Source organism: Myodes glareolus, chromosome 24, assembly GCF_982192425.1.
Source record: "Myodes glareolus chromosome 24, mMyoGla1.1, whole genome shotgun sequence".
NCBI lineage: Eukaryota > Metazoa > Chordata > Mammalia > Rodentia > Cricetidae > Myodes > Myodes glareolus.
The window spans coordinates 7,502,694-7,516,990 of NC_142049.1; the positions used below are offsets into that span (position 1 = coordinate 7,502,694).

The 14,297-nt window shown below is 37.7% G+C and overlaps 1 protein-coding gene across 9 annotated transcripts in view; it reads left to right on the forward strand.

Moving 5' to 3' along the window:
* Positions 1–245: 245 nt before the first annotated feature.
* The window catches only part of Dlg2 (discs large MAGUK scaffold protein 2), a 1,777,227-nt gene continuing 1,763,175 nt past the window's right edge, over positions 246–14,297 (forward strand). For 2 of the 9 annotated variants that reach the window (XM_085682999.2, XM_085683000.2), the window contains exon 1: positions 257–1,353. In XM_085682999.2, the coding sequence (XP_085539125.1) occupies positions 1,335–1,353 (19 nt within the window). In that variant the 5' untranslated portion in view covers positions 257–1,334. Of the gene's footprint in view, positions 1,354–14,297 lie in introns of all 9 variants that reach the window. The other 7 variants (XM_085683007.2, XM_085683008.2, XM_085683002.2 and 4 more) reach the window with 6 other exon arrangements.

A 14,297-nucleotide genomic window follows, 5' to 3' on the forward strand; every position in this document is an offset into this window, starting at 1 on the left:
CGGCCAGACTTTCAGGGGTGGAGGGTGCTGCGAGGAGGCCAGGCGCGCTTCCGCGCACGTGAAATGCCCAGCAGCATCTCCCAGACCAGCAACCCCCGACCCTCCAGTCTCCATGTCTTAGACAAGCCAAATTCGAGAGTTATATAATTTCTAGTGCTGCTGTTTCTCTTGCCCGAGGAAACACTTCATCGCGTGGAGGGTGCAGGACATTTCGGTGCTCTTCTGTATAAGATCGGGGTGTGGGCAGGGGTGGCCAGCGGTGGCAGACAAATGTCTTTTCTGCAAAAGGAAGGTGGGTAGATTGGAGAGAGAGACTGAGAAAAGGGTGGACGTGGAAGCCAAACAGCTGCACTCCCATTTAGGATATCGCGGACTATTTGCATAGTGTGTGATCGCATGCTTAATACTACTACAGCGTTTCTGAAAACACCTTTGGGGTAAGGTTTGGTTTCTCCTCTCCAGCAGCCTCAGTGTTTTTCTTTGCCGGCTAGGGAGCTGCTTGGATGCAAAGAGATGGCAGGATGTGAATGACTCCAGTGTGAAGAAGTCGACTTCGCCAAATCATCCTGCATCAAGTGCCCATTGAATAGCGCTGTCACTTTAATGTCTCCACGCCAAGGGATTGCTTTCCTCCTTTTCCATCCCCTCGGTTAATACACAGGAGGATCAGAATCAGAGGGGCTTTTAGGATCAAGCGCTGGGGACTTGGAGAGCACAGAAGAAAAATCTCCAAGTGACAAACTGGATCCTGTTTTACTGAGGGGGTGAGATCCGGAACCATTAAACAGAAGGGGGCCTTTGCATCTCTGTTCTGCCCCAGAAAACTGTTCAAACTCACACACTCTTTAAAAGACTAGAGTCAGACGTTCTTAAAAGTATTTTTGAAGGAGCGAGTTTAAACATTTTCCTTAGAATTGATGCTCTTTATTACCAACCATTTCGATCATATATGAAGACAACGGTCCTAAAATTGGTTTGTGCCTTAAGTGAGTTAATCATTGAACATCCAAAAGTATTGCTGCCGGAAGAGAGAAGTTTTAATAACATTTTCTATGCATACAATAACTTTCTCAACTTTTAAAACAAGAACACATATTTTACAAATATTGAAAAACTTATTTTTTTTTCTCTGAACGCCGTGGGCAGTGTAAAGTGTTTGGTTGTGGAAAAATGCATCGTTATTTTCTTTATTTGAAATAAAGAAGACTCAGCCTGGATATCAAGGCTGAAGCACTTGGAAGTGGTTTGCAACAGTTAACCTGGCTCCACCTCAATTCCGCTGGATCAAGCAGAGCCTTGCAAAGAGATCTCGAGTCCAGTGGAGAGACCCAAGAATGCCAGTCAAGAAAAAAGGTGGGCTATCAGATTCATATACAGCATTTGCGTTTTCCTTTTCCTGGCTATGGTGTTTGTAATTTATATTGCATTCTATTGGAGAGCAAAAATTTGCCTGGTTTTGAGTAAATACTCTTTGCAATACTATCTACTTAGTAGTACTTTTCCAGTAATATTTTGATATAGTAAAATTAAGATGACATTGTAGACATGTGAATTAATAAACCAGGCAGTTGGTGTCATCATTTACAGTCAGAATAGACTCAGTGCTATAGATATGGGGTTTTCCTTAGCTTGTTAGAGCTCAGTTTAAATAATACTTAAAAAAGAAACTGGTTCAATGGAGCTCTTCCCATAAGCTTAATATTTATTGAATGATTATGTAGTTGTAACTGATAGCAAAGTGATTGTGTTTACCCTAAGCAAAATTATAGCTTTAGTATTTACAGTTAAAGTAGACTTTATATTTGAGTTTATTACACTGTAAGCCTTCACTATTGTAATAATCCACAACTGTATGATAATTTATTCCTCATTATTCAGTAACATGGTTGGGAAGTTCCCTCAAATAAGGCATGCTCTTGCTTTTTTCTTCCTTTTAATAACCGTTGTCACTTTGATCAAAATCCAATGGGGTTTTTGGAACATCATTTATTATAGGTCAGAGACCTTAGTTTAGCCTAGATCTACCTGAGATGAACTTTATTCCATAGGATCTTAGTGAAATCAAGCCTTTCTGTTTTTTAAAGATGACATTAGTAATAAACTATATGAAGAGTTTTGAATCAAAACTAAGAATACCCTTGAAATGTACTGTTCCGTGCTAGTAGAAATCTAAATGTTGTCCAGTTATGTTGATTGCTACAATACTGAACCTGAGGCCACCCTAAGACATATTTTCATATAAAATCTAGAGAATTTATATGGTCTTTTTATGTTGCTTAGTCCATCCGCTTGTGGGTTTGGAAGATGTATTGAGAAATCAGTCAATGAGATGCTTTTGTTTAAAACAGTCTGTGTAAAAGGGCACAGTGCTATCTAAAACTATTGAAACATGTAGAATTATGCTTTTGCATCCTAGGATTGAAAAGTGGGCTTGTTTCTTCCTCTATAAGACGACTGGAAGGGGTGAACTGTTTTTGATACTTTGGAGCTGTACCTGGCCATGTTGGCTGTTATTGGTTTATGTACAACAAGAAGGAAAGGCTTGGGAAATGTGGCCAATAAACAATGTCCTTGATTTCTTTAACACTGTGTGTTTTTTACTCTTCCTACCATTTCTGCAGACAATTTTCTTGAGTACCTTATTATTATAAATGACAGAGAGAAGGAAGAGAGGAGGAAGGGACAAGAGAGGAGGAGAAATCACAATTAATGTTCTAGGTGTAACTTTTTGTAAGCAGAGTGAACTTAAGGGGTCTAAAGCCAATAGACTCAGTTTCTTAAAAGTTATGATATTTTAAAAACTCCTAGAATTTGTTGCCATATTATTGAAAGTTAATGTTTTATGAGAAAATGTTACATCTGTTATATTTGTCTTCCTTTTTGCTTTAAAAAGTGAGTTGATACAATGGTTTGAAGTTTTACAGGCAAGTTCTTCTAAAGGGTACATATTGGACTATCACTAATGTATCAGCATTATGGAAATAATTTAATGAATTAATCTAGGGAATTTATATTGTTTTTGATTTTAAAAACTTGTTAGTATTCACATATTTTAATAGAGACAAGTAGCCAATTATTGCATGGGTTTTGTATTTTAATTGCTAAGTTTGCTATATCTACTGCTCTACAATATAAGAAAAGTGTTTTGAATTTTAAATTAAATTCCAAGGTCAGATCATCCTTCATTCTTCATCTTTATCTTTCATTGAATGCCTTTATCAATTTATTGTTACATGGTATAATTATATGAGAAAGAGCTGGACATGTGCTGGACGTGTAATGTAGAATAATTATCCCCATTGGGCCAAGTGTCTACTCAGACCCAAGTGTCAACGACACCCTCATCAGAACGTATTTCCATGTGGTGCTTACTTTGCTTATTTCTCCGTAATAGAGAGGATACTTCCGCACTGGTAACCTGGGACTGGGCGTGGGAATGGGTGTGAGATCTGTCCACACCCATGTGAGGGACCTGTTCTTGGCCAGCAGCAATTTCTTACTTCACTCGTGCCCTTCTTTTTTTTTTTTAAACAACATTCATTTATTGTGTATACAATGTTAGAAGAAGGCATCAGATCTCACTTATAGATGGTTGTGAGCCACCATGTGGTTGCTGGGAATTGAACTCAGGACCTTTGGAAGAGCAGTCAATACTCTTAACCTCTGAGCCATCTCTTCAGTCCACTTATGCCCTTCTGATTGTGGCCATTATGGCTTCTCTTCCTACCTTCCCCCTTCACGCTGTTTTTACAGACCTTAGTTTTATCAGCTGAAGACTCTTCTGTTTTGTTGTTACATTTTTTTTTTAAAATCGCGGATTCTGTTTTCTATAGTGGTAACTTGATTTACTCCCAGCTGAACCTATAGGATACTCTTTGACATATTTTAGTTTGTAAAAATGTAGGGTTAACCCAAAGTAAGTTAGGATGCAAAGTTAAGATATGGTGCAAGGGCAAGGGTTGAAGAAGCTTCTCGAATTAAAAGAACTTCATATTGAGTTATTAATCTTAGAAAAAAAGTTAGTGCCAGCTTGGGCTTTGTGTTTTCAGTAGGCAGTTGTCATTTCAAGTTGTCCCAGTGTAACTGTTTAGTGCAATGCAGTTTCATTCTTGAACATTTTTGTCGTAGTTATACAGGAAGGGAATCATTCCGTTTCACGAGCAGCGATAGGTGCCCCTTTCACTTCTGTGGTTTTGTAAAATGCTCTGGTTTTCTAGTTGTCTCCCAGTATCTTATGCAGACTTACAGCTACCCCGATATTAGTCATTTACAGGATACTCTTCCCCTCTGAATTCTTTTCATGCAGTCATTCTCAGTGTACAAAATGGGCATATATAAAGAGATGTTTACCATGTATGGCAACATTGTTTTCATGTTTATTCTTTGGCAATAAATCTTCAGGAAACTGGATAGTACATATACTGTTGTGTATAATTTAGCATTCTAAAAATGCCGATGTTCTCTATCTTATGAGCACCCTTCACATTGCGATTGGTATTTCCTGACCATAATCTTTTGTGGCCTCGCTTTTGGATGACTATATTCTTAAAGGTGTCACTTCCGAGTTTACTTGGGAAGGGGGCCTAGTAACTGTTCCCCTTATTCTTTCTTCATTTAAAGTTTTCTTCCTCCATTCCTTGTTTCTAGCACTTTATGGCTTAAGCTAGTTGGAGTGTATCTTCGATTTACATTTGCCTCCCATTATTATCTATGTCTGCTTTTCCCATCTCTATCACTTCTTCCTGAGTTTTTTTTCTGAGTTCTTGACCTGCCTGCTTCTGTCTCTGGTGTGCTGGGATTACAGATCTGTGCTACCACATTTGGCTTCTAGCTTGTCTAGAGTTAAAGAAACCTTTTGGAAGTTATTGATAAGAATTTATTGATGGTCCCAAATGGCTGATGTTTTCCCTTTGCATTCAAATTTCTAAATTTATCTTTAATCTTTCTTGTTTGTCTTGGCAGGACTTTATCTAGATGCCTTTCCTAGCCCACAAAACTTCATTTTCAACTTTATTTTTCTCAAAACTAATAAAAACTCAAAAGAGTTATGCCTGGATTTGTCCAGAAAAGGTTTAAAAAATTATATCAAAGGTTTGAGAGTTCTCTAAGTAAATAATTTACTTAAGATGTCTCTTTAAACTTTAAATTTTCTGAAGTCACTATCTTGGTGTTGGTAGAGAAGGTTTGGAAATCATGAAATAATATATTCCTGATGTTGGAACATAACTGTCAGTCCAGGAGGCATACTGAGAGAATATTCTGGACAGAGAAATAAAAGAATAATTTTGTGTTCATATACTGATTTAGATGTATGTTAGGAATCAAATGACAGTCATGAGGTAAATTGATCTATTAATTGTTTTTATTTTGTACATATCATATATTGTAAGTTGCAAATAACATAGTAAAGACTTGTAATAGTAATGACATCACACATAAGATATAAGTTTTGGGGAAACTGCTCAGAACTCCATTCAAAACAGAACATCTAATCTTCATTTTAGACTTGCTACTACTTACTGGTTTGGGTAGCAGTCTATGTAGTGAGAGTCTACACATAGAGCGTTGGATTTAAAAAATGTTGAATTAAGGCACTCAGTTCATTCTCTTTGGTCCCTCATTTTTATATAATGACATTCCCTGAACTGTAAGATCACTATTCTTTTGTAACCATATGTTCTCTTTATATCCTCTTTTTTATATTTACAGCCATCACGCCAACAATTGCTAAGTACTTTATCATAAGGCTGAGATGCACAACACCTTTTATATTGCAAGCTCAGAATCTATTTCCTGGTCACAGTTCCAGCTCAGGAGTTTGTAGCAGTAAAGATACAGGGCTCTGCATCTTCAATGTAGGTTGCTTTGTCAGCAAAGAATCATGAGTTTTACCCAGGCTCTTCTGTCCAGTCAGTCATTTCAAATTTTAGCTAGTAAGCTTTCTGTGTGAGTTCAATTTTTAGCATGTTTTGCTAAGCTATTTCAAGAATTTTGGCCAAGTCACCTCTAATATAAAACAGTTGTTCCAACGCCATTTATTTTAGTCATTTTTCATCAAGTGCTGGCCATGGTGTCTCACACCTGTTGTCCAGCTTCTTAGGAGGCTGAAGCAGGAAGAGTGGCATACGCTGAGGTTACCCAGAGCTACACAGTAAGCTCCAGACCAGCTCTGACTTTAGAGTTGAGACCAGGTCTCAAAAACAAACCCACAAACCAAAAAGATTAAGAAGAACAATGCGAAGTAAAAAAAAAATTCCTATGAAAATAAGTTATTTAATTTAAACTTCCAAAGAGTATGGAGAAGATTTTGTATCCTCTCTCTTTGGATGATACTATCTTGGTGGCCCCCATGGTTCTGCCTAGTCCTGTTGGGTTATGATTCTAAGGCTTTTATTCATGTGGGGACTGTCATTCTGGAGCTCTGAAACTGAAGTTTGAGAGTAAGATTAGAAAGAAATTTACTAGATTCTATTTTAAATTAGCCTTTATAAGTAGTGCTCTAAAATACTTTAAAAGGTATAAATTCATAGCAAATTAATTCACTCCTTTGTCCACCCGGTAAGGGTTCATTGAGTTCTTACCATCTGTCAGCTGTGTTTTAAAGGGCAAATGGTATTCCACCTGTGCTTTTATGATTATTTTTAAAACCTTAAAAATTCTTTTATTGTATCAAAGTTTTGCTAGCATTTATTTATATGTACTAAGTGCATGCCTGGTGGCCGTGGAGGCCAGAAGAGAGTATCAAGGTGATTATGAGCCTCCCTGTGGGCACTGGGAACTGAACATGGGTCTTCTGCAAGAATAGCAAATGCTCTTATCCCCTGGGAGCCATCTCTCCGGTTCCTGTGTTTGTGATTCTTGGCATCTGTTAGGACATAGATGTGGAAGTGAGTAATTTCAATGCTTACATAGCTTTGTTCACATGCTCTGCCATGGAAACAGATGAAGAGGACTCGAGGCCATCCAGGGAAGATGTGGTATTTAACACAAGCAACAGAAACTACTAGAACTTTACCAGTCAGTGTAGAGTGAATTATGTCCTCTTATCCTCATCGTCTTCCTCCTCCTCCAGCAGGATACAGTGGAAAAAGCCAGATCACTCTCAGAATATCAGACCCCTAGGAGAATATATTATAAGATAATCATCAATTAGACTATCTTTAAATTTAAAATTATATTTATTGTGCACATGTGTGTGCACATATATGAATGCCCATGATGAATGTGTGGAGGTCAGAGGACAGCTTGTAGGAGCTGGTTCTGCCCTACAGACCCACATGCCCTTCCACGTGGGTCTCGGGATTGAATTCAGGTGCCCAGGCTTGGAGGCAATGACTTTACTAACTAAATCATCTTGTCAGCCCCAATTTGTACTCTTGATGTATACATTTAAATATATAGGAAATACCAATTTCTATAATTCAAATTTAACTTTTGCTCATTGTTCGTAGGGAACAAAATACTTCTGTTGTTTTTGAGAGCACTCCTACTTTACTGGGGTAAGATGTCATTACATCTGGAATGTGTGGTACTTTGTGTTGTATGTATGTTCGTATGTGTGTGTATAAATACATATTATAATATTTTATATAATAATATATATTTATATATACTATTTTATACATTATATAATATTATATATTATATATTTTAAATTTATATATTTATATATTACCTCTGAGATAGGAGTTTCTGTGTCTAGATAGTGTTTTTTTTTTTTTTTTGGTCTGATAGAGATTCTACTTCTACGTTCTGGACTTATATTTTATTTTATAGAATTTCTGTTTGCCTAGATATATTATGATGACTTCCTTTCTCAGTCCTGCTTCCTTCTAGCGATGCTGATAGGAAGAAGAGCTTATCAAGTCTATTTTTAAAAATTAATTTAATTTATTTGTTTTATACTTCGACCACAGTTTCCCCTCCCTCCTCTGTTTGCATTCCCTCCCCTCTCCTCCACGCCCCCCCAAACACACTCCTCCTCTGTTTCTGTTTAGAAAGGTCAGGCCTCCCATGGGTGTCAACAAAGCATGATATATCAAGTTATGGTAGGGCTAAGTTCTTCCCCTTGTATTAAGGCTGGGCAAGGCCACTTAGTATGAAGGATAGCTTCCCAAAAGTCAGTTAAAGCTTTAGGGACAGCCCCTGTTCCCACTGTTAGGAGTTCCACATGTAGGCCAAGCTCCACAACTGTCACATATATGTAGAAGGCCTAGGTAAGTCCCCTGGGTTCAGTCTCTATGAGCCCCATTTGAGCCTAGGTTAGTTTTTTCTGTGGGTTCCCTTGTGATGTCCTTGATGTCTCTGGATCCTACAATCCTTCTTCTCTGTCTTCAGCAGGATTCCCTGAGCTCAGCCCAATGTTTGTATCAAGCCCGTTCTTGCTGCTGTGGGTCTAAAGGTGTGTGTGTGTGCACCTGCATATGTGTACATGTGCGAGTGGTGAGTGTGTGTAGGTGTGTATGACTGTTAAGTGTGTGTGTTTCAGCTGTTTTTCTTCAGGTAAGGAAAGGCCCAGAGAAATCACTTTGTACTTGAGAACCTCTCATCTCTGTGACGAACTTTATTTGAGGGGTTAGGTATTTTGAAAGCAAAACTTGAATAACTTAAAATTCATTCTTTTGGTGTGCGTGCGTGCGTGTGTGTGTGTGTGTGTGTGTACCGTGGGTCTAAATGTGTGTGTGTTTGTGTGTGTGTACTGTGGCTCTAAAGGTGTGTTCCGTGTGTGCACACGTGCACACTTTGAGTCTAAAGGTATATGTGTGTGTGCTCGCACATGCCCTCTCCCCTTGATGCAATAAATGAATGAGAAGGAAAGAAATGGGGCAATTTGAGGAGAGAGAAAGTTGACTTTTACAAAGTGTCAGTTTCCCAAATATAAAATACTTGACATGCCTTTTTATCATGAAGCCACTACGTGGCCCGTGACAATGACTTCTTTAATCTTCTCACTTACTGTTTGTAGTTTCTTTTCTTCACCAAATAACACTTGTAACTTCACTTTTACAAAATGGGTGGCAGAATTAGTGTGAGAAGCTTGTCCAACGCTGTACTCCTGTGAGGTGTGACACTCAGGAATGGTGAGCAGGGTCACACTGCTGCTGAAGCTGCTGCTGCTGGATGCTCATCTGTGTCATTAACTGGTTGAAATTACATAAAGTAAATTGAGAGTTTAAGTTTAAATTCTTCATCTTAAAACATAATTGTGATAATATTAACTCTGAAGGTTATTATGAGAGTCAAGTACCAAGTTCACATAAAACCTGCTCTATAATAGGAAAATGCTATGCAGATACTTGCTGTCAGGATTATGAGGTCAAGGTCCACTCCCATCAGTGACAGGGGTCCAGCTTTGGGAGCAACATGGCTCAAATGTGGTGTTCACACAGGTGATCACACATAGAAAAATGCCACACTGCGTATCTCTAAAATATATCAGGACAAAGATTCCTTGTATCATTTCTCATTGACAGATGCTAAAGTAATTTGTAAAATACAGTATGTACAAAATAATTTTAATTTGTACTCAAGATTTGCTCTGTATGGCCAGATATTATCTCTACTATTTAAATTCCAAGTCATTTCCTTTTTTTAAGTTGTTAAAAGTGGAGCAACACATATTTCAATAGACAGCAGAAAAGAAATTTTATTTAGCAATTTGCTGTGTTCATCTCTTCTGTTGATTATTAATCTTCATGCTTGTTGTTCTTCTCTTCAGCACTTCTATTTATTATCTGGAAACATGCCTGATCTGAAAGGAGCAATGTAACACACTTTATACTAGTGTCATTAGTTTAAATAGACTATTGTGGGCACTAGATAGTTGTTAAAGTATATTATCCTTTTTTTTTCTTTTTTGGGCATGAGAATACTTTCTAAGGGGGGTATATGAAAAGGAAACACCATGACCCTTTCTTATTAGGCCAACTGGCAATATGGTGGAACATGAAAGAGTGGGCTTTGGTACCAGACAGACCCAAGTTGAGTTGCTAGTTCTAGCACCTTGCTGGTCATAGAGCCACAAGCAGTGTTATGGTTTGGTCTTAAATGTCTCCCAGAGGCCCATCCACTAAAAGCTTGGTCGTCAGCCCCTGGAAGCTAGCCTTGGTTGCCTTGCCTGGAAGACAGGGTGTAGTGGAAGGACAGTAGGTTGTTGTGGGTGTACACTTGAGTGGCATTAGGACCTATTACCTGTCTTTCTTGACTTGGGAGCCATGGGTCCAGAGAAACAGGGTTAAGTGAGCATGAACCAAAAGCTTCAAAACCACGAACCAGAAGGAGTCTTTCCCCTTTACATTGATTTTTCTCAGTGTTTTATTCTATAGATTGAAAGTCAACTGGCAACTTACTTTATTTATTTTGGTCTAAAGTTTTCAAATTTGCAAAACATATCTGTTAGCATTTCTTAGGATGTTTGTGCAGATTAGGTAAGATGATGGATGTTTAAAATTATCATTGGCTAACAAATACTAGGTTATATTGTTAGTAATGACACATTTTTTGTTATATAAGTTTTTTAAAAAATTTATACATTTTTAAAAAATGTTTTGTTTAGTGTGTGTGTGTGTGCATATGGGCACAGCTGTGGAGATTGAGAGAAGAACTGTTGCAAGTCAGTTCTCTTCTTCTATCATGTGCTTCCAAAGGGTTGAGCTCAGATCTCCAAACTCAGCTTGGCAGTAGATACCTGCTGGCCCAAGAATTACACTTTAAAAAAGAAAGTTACATGTATGTACGCTGTGTGTATAGGTGAATGTATGGTGTAGTACATGTGTGTAGGTCAGAGGACAACTTGTGAAATATGCTCTCTCCTTCTATCTGTACATGGGCTTCTGGGGTTGAACTCAGATGTAAAGTTTGAAGGCAAGCATGTAGACAGAAGTTTCTGTCCCGTCTAGTCCCGCAGCCATTCAGTCCCAAATAAACACACAGAGGCTTATATTAATTATAAACAGTTTGGTCTATTGCGTAGGCACATTAATAACTAGCTCTTACGACTTAAATTAATCCATAATACTTTTCTGTATTTAGTCACGTGGATTGGTACCTTTTCTCAGTAAAGCATTCTCATCTTGGTACTTCTGCTTCTGGCTGGTGACTGCCTCTCTTTCCTCTTCCCAGAATTCTCCTAGTCTGGTTGCCTCGCCTATACTTCCTGCCAGGCTACTGGCCAATCAGCATTTTATTAAAACAAAATGAGTGACAAATCTTTACAGTGTACATGAGCATTATCCCACAGCACAAGCACTGTGTTCTTTGAGCTAAATAATCAGGCCTATTTTATTATCTTGAAGTGTAAATTTTAATATCTATTCTTTTTATTGAAAACTACATTTTTATACACTATAACCTGACTCCCTTCAATTCCTCCTAGATCCTGCCCAACTCCCCACCCACTCAACTCCAGGCCCTTTCTTTCTCTATTTTTCTCTTTAGAAGACGAACAAGACAAACAAAATAAACAAACAAACCAAAATGATAAAACAAAAACAAAGAAAAAACATAAACACACACACAACCATAAAAAACCAGATGAAAGTAATTTTTCTATTTTTATTCATTACTTGCTTACTTTTGTATAGATATTCTTAATTTGCAATAAAAGAAAACAGCTTTATCAGTGAGAAGTCAGCACCTACAAATACTCCTTTTCTCTCTTTTCCTTTTCCTGCTGCTTCTTCCCTCCCTTCCTCTCTCTTCCTTCTCCTGCTGCTTCCTCCCTCCCTCCCTCCCTCCTTCCTTCTCTCTTCCTTCTCCTGCTGCTCCCTCCCTCCCTCCCTCCTTCCCTCCCTCCCTTCCTCTCTCTTCCTTCTCCTGCTGCTCCCTCCCTCCCTCCCTCCTTCCCTCCTTCCCTCCCTCCCTCCCTCTCTCTTCCTTCTCCTGCTGCTTCTTTCTTCCCTCCTTCCTTCCTTCCCTCCCTCTCTCTTTCTTCTTCCTCTCCTTTTGATTTTTTTTTTTTTGGAGGCAAGGTGTGACCTAGAGCTATGTAGTCCTGGCTGAGCTCAAACTTGTGATTCTCTGGCCTCAGCCTCTGGAGTTTGGAATTAAAGATATGTTCCATCAGGATTAACTTTCAATGTTTCATAATTAAATGTTTATTTTTTAGTTATGCCTAACAAGTGATGATAAAGAGTTGTGACTATTCAAATTTTCATATATTCACTAAAATAGTGTGAAGAAGATTTGTTATTGCTGATGTATCTATATCGATCTATCTATCTAGGTGTAGTTAAAATTATCTGTCTAAAACTAAAAATATGATTATATTTCTCTTCCTCTTTTTCTTTGAGTCTTCTGTGTCATTGTCCTCCTTCTTGGGTATAAGATCAAACTTGATACACATGATATCAATGTCTTTCCTTCCCTGGTATCTGGTGTCTTACAGCATGATTATACACTAATTTAATCCTTCACTTTGGTACATTATTTAATTTTTACTTTCAGAATAAAATATCTGTGATGTTAGACTATTGCCTTTCTTGTTTAGTATTGTGTTCTCAGTGTCTTAAAAATGATGAGATACTAAATAATGAATAATGAATAAAAAATTTTTATTCATCTTATAGGACAATAGGGCTATTTTTATTCATGTTATTAATATAATTCCTGATTTAGTAAACATACATGAAAGTTAGATACTTAGTATTTAATTCAATATTCTAAAATTCATAAGTAAAATTAATGTCCGAATGATCAATATGCTGGTGAGTTTTATGACAACTTGTCACAAGCTAGAGTTATCTGAAAGGGAGTCTTCATTGAGAATATACCTCCATTAGGTCCAGTCTGTAGGGCATTTTCTTAATTAGTGACTGATGTTCCAGAGCCCAGCCCATTGTTGGTGATGCCATCAGTGGGTTGGTTCTATGAAAAAGCAGACTGGGAAAGCCATGGGAACAAGGCAGGAAACAGCACCCCTCTATCGCTTCTGCATCAGCTCCTGTCTCCGGGTTCCAGCTCTGTTTGAGTTTCTGTCCTGATTTATTTTGATTATGATCTGTGATATGGAAGTGTAACTCAAATAAACCCTTCCCTTTGGGAAGGGAAAGGTGTTTTATCCTAACAAGTGTAAATCCTGACTAAGACAACCAAATTTGTTTTCCATAGACATGTGGCTTCTTGGAGGATTGAGAAGGGCTTTGTGGAATGGATACTCTATTTGGAACCCAAAGCATTAGGATTATGTTACAACTCTGCTATTTAATATCTCTGTGATCTTGGATCTGTGTATTTCAATTTCATGTGAAATAGGCACAATATAACTTGTTGGTGGTGGGGATCAGGTAATGCATTTGAAATCTCTTCCAAATTTTAAAATGTTGAAAAACTTATATAAAAGGTATTCAATTATTCTAAATTATTTACTCTGAGGCTTTTTTTTCATATTACATTCACTTTAATCTCTATGGTACTCAGAACTTTTTTTTTTTCCAACGATACCACTACTATGGTCTATAATCTGTTTTCAGCTGTGGAGAATGCTGAAAATCTTTTTTTCTAAAAGATTGCTTCTTTACAGTATTGCTATTCACAGTTTTAATTTTAAATTACCCATCCTGAGTTATTTATAACTTTTTGGCAATACTCTTCTTATACCACAAACAATAGAATTGAACCTTAATTAGCAGGCACATGCTCAACTACAACACCAGTTATGTAACATTCAGCCTGTCCATGGGTTGCATAGTTTGCAGAAATTTCTCCTGTGGACAATGGCACTCACTCTCCATTTCTTCTTTTAAGTACCTTCATTCACCTAAATTTTATTTTATTTTTCTGGTACATTTTATTTAGAGAAGAAAATACAAAAATCAAAACCATCATCTGAACAGTTGATGTAACCATTGAAATGGGCATCAATTAAAATGTTCTAACTTGCATGATCATCAAGACTTCCTATGTTAATTCACCTTCTAAAGATCTGTAAGCAGTGTTTATGTGTGTGACAAGACAAGACCTTGCTCTCGTGTCTATTGCTTTGTTCAATTTATAATCATTGCATAGCTATGTAGTTTTAGATTACCCTAAAGATCCAACTCCCATAAACCAGACTTGCAGGGCGGAACGGGGCTGACACCAGGTGAAAATCATTGACACTAATCAAAGCAAGCACAAGTGGTGACACCCGCCCTGGCTGCTGACACCCAAGCCCAAGTTGTCTAAGAAGCCAATCTGTTTTTCTTCGGCACCAGCATTTTGAATGTCAGGTTTTTCTTACACTCGGATGAATGGCAAGAGTTTTGTTGGTTTGGAAAACACTCATCTGTTTTGAATCAGTAGAATGTTTTCCTTGAGTA